Source organism: Mandrillus leucophaeus, unplaced genomic scaffold (assembly GCF_000951045.1).
Source record: "Mandrillus leucophaeus isolate KB7577 unplaced genomic scaffold, Mleu.le_1.0 Scaffold35, whole genome shotgun sequence".
Classification (NCBI taxonomy): domain Eukaryota; kingdom Metazoa; phylum Chordata; class Mammalia; order Primates; family Cercopithecidae; genus Mandrillus; species Mandrillus leucophaeus.
The window spans coordinates 250,764-257,002 of NW_012103698.1; the positions used below are offsets into that span (position 1 = coordinate 250,764).

The window sequence follows — 6,239 nt, forward strand, 5'->3', positions numbered from 1 at the left end:
GAGCCGCCCGCTCGGACTTCCGGTTTGGGAGCTGTACTTGGGAGGCTGGAGAGCCCGGGCCGGGGTCGGGGTTGGACCTCGAGTGGGTGAGACTGGCCCAGAGGCAAGGATGCGAGGGGGCTGAGGGGCAGCTCGAGAGGGAGACACTCCCAGGGGTGGGCTGGAGGGCGCCCTCAGGGCGCCTTAGCCGGGTCAGAGGCCTCTGGAGGGACCGCACGACGGCTCTGGGTGACCCGGCCAGAGGGAGCGGAGACAAAAGAGGCCAGAATCCCGCAGCCGCCGCTCCTTGAGCTGAGAGCTCGGCGTCCGCGAACCGGCAGCACCTGGAGCATCTGGCCGACTCCCGAGCTCGTCCTCAGGAAGCCCGTTACTACTGCCCCTCGGACTCTCTCCAACGCAGTGTGACTCTCCCCAAGCGCACTCGGTCCGCGCTTTGGAGCCAAAACCAGCTTCTCTCCTTGCGCGAGGTTTTCCGACAGGTAGCTCCTTAATCCTTGCTGAGCAACTTCTACTTTTACGCGGGGAAAACAAAGACCCGAGATTCTGGACGTGATTTTTGCCTGGAGTGGGCTTTGGGAGTTGTGCAGCCCGAGGGGGCAGGGCGGACACTGAAGGCCTCCGGAAGGACTGCGGAGGTACTGGGGAAGATGAGCTGCGACCAGCTGGACAGAGGCTTTTTGTTGCCTTCGAGCAGGATGGCGAATTGTCTTTAGATCCTCTCGAGCACCAGCTCTCCTATATGGTTCGGACTCACCGTGCAACATTGGGCAGGGAAATTAAATGGGATTGGATTTGGAGGAGGTGGGAGGGGGCAGACAGTAAGTAGTTTTATTCTCTGCTGCTTCCTGGGGCTGCCCTGAAAGTCAACCAGAAAAGCAGCTTTTGCAAAGTCTATTTACTGAAGATTGTGCTACCTCAGAAGGCCACTCGGAGCACATGGGAAGGCAGGCTAGCTCTGGCAAGACTTTAGACATATGAATGTATTCCTTCTGCTGATAGTGCCATCTTTCTCTGCCCTAGGAAGAAACTCCTCTTACAGAGAGTCATCTGCAGGGGACTCTCCAAGGACATGGGAAGATAGATGTAAGCCCTGGAACCCAGACTCTTAAGTGGAGGGAAGCTGCTTTCTGCTGTTAATGATGGCCAAATCCGCTCTGAGAGAGAATGGCACTAACTCTGAGAGCTTCCGACAGCGTTTCAGGAGATTCCATTACCAGGAGGTGGCTGGGCCGCGGGAGGCTTTCAGCCAACTCTGGGAACTTTGCTGTCGGTGGCTAAGGCCAGAGGTGCGCACCAAGGAGCAGATTGTAGAACTGTTGGTGCTAGAGCAGTTCCTGACCGTCTTACCTGGGGAGATCCAGAATTGGGTACAGGAACAATGTCCAGAAAATGGAGAGGAGGCAGTGACTCTCGTGGAAGATTTAGAAAGAGAGCCTGGAAGACCTAGATCTTTGGTGAGAAGGGAGGGGGAATTCAAAAGTGTGATACTGGGAAGGGGCAAGGGTGGAGGGCTAAATTAAGATATAGACAAGCTTTAAGAGGGACACAGTCTCCCTTGGTGATGCTTATACTTCTGGTCTGGTATAGGTAACTTTTTCAGATAGTGCTTGTCTGGAGATGCTGCCTGGGTGTACCTTCACCTACCCTGTCATAATGAGTTTTTCCTAGTTTCATAGTTTCTTAATAGAGAAGAAAGGGGATTTTGTTTTGTTTTGTTTTTTTCAGCCTGTAGGTGGGTTTACTCTTTTGATCATTTCCTTCTGGAGTTTCAGCTGCTTTAAGCTAATGGCAATGGAATAAGATCCTTGTTCGCTTTAACCTCCCCCACCCCTACAACCCTGGCCACGGGTATTAAATAATCTCCTCTGGGAATGCCCCTCATTATGATCTTGCAGTGACAATTAATGGGGGTTGTTTCTAGGTCACAGTCTCTGTGAAGGGGCAGGAAGTGCGCTTGGAGAAGATGACACCCCCGAAATCATCACAAGAGTTATTAAGTGTTCGGCAGGAGTCAGTGGAACCCCAGCCCAGGGGTGTACCCAAGAAAGAGAGGGCAAGAAGCCCAGACCTGGGACCACAGGAGCAGATGAACCCAAAGGAGAAGCTCAAACCTTTTCAAAGGAGCGGTGAGGAGTAGATTCACATGGGAAGATAGACTGCCATTCCAAGTTGGGAAGTAGGGTTGGGGATAGTGAGTGGGTAAGGGATTTCAGGAGTAAGTGGAAATTGCAGAATATGTGGTTGTTGACATGTAGTTTAGCCCTGTGGTATTCTTATATCACCTCCTGATAAGTCCACAAGAGAATGGCTCCCTAGTTTTTATCAGAAAGAACTTGGAATTATTTTATTTCCTCTTGGTAATGATGACAGTAGGTCATTATATTCTAGATAAAAATTATTTACTTGAAGGCACATCTTCCTTTTGGTTGTTCTCCATCTTCAAATTAAACTATATTTGTTACCTTAAACTTTCCCCCCAGAAGATCCATTCTTTAAACCTAAGTTTTTGTTGCTCTCTATTGGAACCTTTAAGTTCTCCAAATATCATGTTAATTGTGGGGAACTAAATTATGTGTATCATTTTCCTGAAAGTCTGTTAGAAGCTAAGTAAGAATTTTACTTCAGAATCTGCAATGTCTTGTATCAGTATAGCCCAACCTGTGATATTTTTTTTGTTCACCGGGTAACTTCCAGGACTCTGATAACTTTCCCCAATGCCTTTATACCTAGTTGATTATTCTTGTACTTGATTTTTGTAGAACTTGTTTTTCTTCTTTGTAGTCTATTGATCTCCATGTTCTATGCTTTTTTCTGTTACCATTTCACTTAAAATTTGTTGAGGTTGTTTTGAATTCTGATCTTATCCAAGACAATAGCCTTCTCAGCCAGTTTGGTAATGGTCTGTTTAGTCACCCAGATGAAATCCCTGAATCTTACACACAGACGCAGAGTTCATCAGTTTTTGAACACCTATCAAGGTGCTCAACACCTTGCAGGGTACTCTGCAATAAGAAAATGTGCCTATCCTCAACTTAAAAACATGATTGAGAACACAACAGCTAACTCTTTAAGTATGGGCCGAACTGAACTGTACTGAAACAGTGCCAGACAATGACTTGCTCAATTGTGTGAGTACCGTCTGGGTTTGGCAGAGTGGAAGATGAGGGAGAGCTGTAGGTAAGCCTTCTTGAGGGCACTGGGAAATACAGCCTCTTGAAGGATGGGCTGAAATTGGATAGGAGGGAATTAAAGGCACAGAGTGGTGAATAATAGTGTGCTATGTTCTGGAGGGAAGAGTCAGACAGGAATGGGTATGGTAGGCATTAAGGTTAAGGTTCACCAGGGTAGCATGTGCACTGAGGAAGCAAGAGCCTGCAGTTAGGTAGAACAGTGACTGCTGCAATTATCTGGGTGTGAGAGGATAAGTAGTCTGGACTTGGATGGTGGCAGTAGGAATAGAGAGGAAGGACTACTAAGGTAACCACCTTTAGAACTTGGTGACTGACTGTGAAGGAAACAGATAAGTTAAAGACAATCTTCTCTTGCCTCCCCCTTGAAATCACTCCGAGTTTAATTCTGTAGCCCCAAGTGAAGAACAATTATTCCCAGCAGTACTAGGACCTGCCTACAAATAGGAAGCTAAGGAGCAACTTGGAATAGAATTATCTGCTCTGAACACACAACAGAATCCTTTCCTCTCTTGTCATCCTGCTCTGGAAAATAAAACATTTCTCATCTTTTGAGGTTTCCTGTATTTTCCCCACTTTTTTCAACCCACTGAACTTTCTGAAAACATTGCCCTAGAGACTTTGTTTATAATCCTCTTGGATGAAAAAGGCAGGACTGAATTTCAAGATTTTTATGATAATCAGTCCAAACTATGACACCTTTTGTTTGCTTCCCTGCAAGCAGGATTTCCATTTCCTCAGTCCGGTGTGGTCTCCAGGTTGGAGCAAGGAGAGCCATGGATCCCAGATCTGCTGGGCTCCAAGGAGAAAGAACTTCCAAGTGGCAGCCACACAGGAGACAGACGAGTGCATGCTGATCTGTTACCATCCAAGAAAGATAGAAGAAGCTGGGTGGAACAGGATCACTGGAGCTTTGAAGATGAGAAGGTGGCAGGTGTGCACTGGGGCTATGAAGAGACCAGAACGCTCCTCGCAATTCTCAGCCAGACTGAGTTTTATGAGGCTCTCAAAAGCTGTCATAAGAACAGCCAAGTGTATGGGGCTGTGGCTGAGCGGCTCAGGGAATATGGCTTCCTCCGGACCCTGGAACAGTGTCGGACCAAGTTCAAAGGTCTCCAGAAGAGCTATCGGAAAGTCAAGAGCGGCCACCCACCTGAGACCTGCCCCTTCTTTGAAGAAATGAAAGCCCTGATGAGTGCACAGGTCATTGCCCTGCCCAGTAATGGCCTGGAAGAAGCAGCCTCTCACTCTTGCCTGGTGAGCAATGATGCTAAGACTGAGGAGCCAGGGCGGAGGGGCTGGCAGCATGAGGAGGGAGCAGAAGAGGCTGTGACTCAGGAGTCTGACAGTGATGACATGGATCTAGAGGCGACCCCCCAGGACCCCAACTCAACTGCAGCTGTCGTGTTCAGAAACCCAGGTGGTAAGAAGCTTTTCTTCCTGGAGTTTTGGAATTCGACTTGGGGAACAAAGAGACTGGATGTAGGGTCAGAAGGCTTAATGTTACATGCCAGCTTTGCCACTTAGGGAACAAAGAAGTGCTTCTCAATTCTTTGTGTGTATTTCATTCTATTTTATGGGAAAATCAGTGAGATAATTGGGAATAAATTTAGATTTTTAAAAGAAATACACTCAGAAAATTCACAGTCCTGAGAAGGAGTATCATTCCTTCCATTTCTTTACTAAACTATTTTTTCCCTGATTTTAAAATCATTGCAGGCTCACTGAGAAAAATGTGACACGATACTATCTTTAAGTAGAACCAGTATTTATTGAGTACGTCATATGAACTGGATAGTTTACATATTTTATCTTCCCCAGATCTCAAAGTCAGTTTATTATATTCATTTTTACTTAGAATAGCACAGTGAAGAATTGTCCAAAGTTGGGGAAACATTTTTTTATTTAAAAATTTTAAAATATATTTAAAACAGAGACAGGGTCTTGCTGTGTTGCTCAGGCTGGTCTCACTGGATTCAAGCAGTCCTCCCACCTCAGCCTTCTGAGTAGTTAGGACTACAGGTGTGAGCCACCACACTCAGCTGGGAACATCTAAGTTTCCTCTGAGATTCATAGTATACATTGGCATTTTAACAGGATTGAGAAGTCCTACAGTGAGAAAGCTTGTTTAACACTCTATTTAAATATTCTTGCCTATGGAATCCTTTTAAAAGTGTCACTTACTACCATTAATGTAATTGGTACAACTATGCTGTTATGGAAAGAGCACCAAAGTATGACTCAGGAGGCTTAGATTCTAATCCTGATGACCACTAATCAACTGGGTGACCTTGAACAGTTATCTAACCATTCTAAGCTTCCATTTCCTCAAGCATAAAATGGGACAAAGCAGGAGGACTACATCGCTAAAGTTGCAGTTTCTTTGTAAGCAGTGGTCTTTTCCTTCTGTTTTTTATGACATGCATGATCTTACTTTAGTTCTGTTCTAGCTTTCTGATCTTTGTGTCTTCTGCTTTTTCATTTCTATTTTTCTTCTTGTTTTCTTCATTCTCTTTTTCCTTTTTTGTTGTGGACACAAATATATGTAGGTTAATTAAATGTGGCACATGTGCTAAATGTTATTTTCATTATCTTTGTTCTCTCACTTCTTTTTTTTCTTTTTTTGAGACAGAGTTGCTCTGTTGTCCAGGCTGGAGTGCAGTGGTGTGATCTCATCTCACTGCAACCTCCGCCTCCCCAGTTCAAGTGATTCTCGATTCTCATGCCTCAGCCTCCCAAGTAGGTGGGACTATAGGTGCACACCACCATGCCTGGCTAATTTTTATGTGTTTTTAGTAGAGACGGGCTTTCACCATGTTGTCCAGGCTGGTCTCAAACTCCTGGCCCCAAGCGATCCACAGGGATTACAGACATGAGCCACTGTGCCTGGCCAGCTTCTTTTTTATATGGCTAAACAGAATTTGTAAATAAAGGTCTCTGTGAAATTGCTAAAGGAGATAAAGAAGCAAAACATTTTATACTGAGTTTGTGGGTTTTGGCAACACGAAGTATTTTTACTTTTTCATCTAGGAGCCTGAGCTTAGGTGAATT

General features: G+C 45.6%; 1 protein-coding gene across 2 annotated transcripts in view; it reads left to right on the plus strand.

Annotated features, from left to right (window-relative positions):
• The first annotated feature begins 27 nt into the window (after nt 1-27).
• ZSCAN29 (zinc finger and SCAN domain containing 29) overlaps nt 28-6,239 on the plus strand; it is a 10,004-nt gene continuing 3,792 nt past the window's right edge. The window contains exons 1-4 of one of the 2 annotated variants that reach the window (XM_011989208.1): nt 28-479; nt 1,021-1,454; nt 1,922-2,126; nt 3,913-4,611. In XM_011989208.1, coding sequence (XP_011844598.1) covers nt 1,137-1,454; nt 1,922-2,126; nt 3,913-4,611 — 1,222 coding nt within the window. In that variant the 5' untranslated portion in view covers nt 28-479; nt 1,021-1,136. Of the gene's footprint in view, nt 1,455-1,921; nt 2,127-3,912; nt 4,612-6,239 lie in introns of both variants that reach the window. The other variant, XM_011989207.1, reaches the window with a different exon arrangement.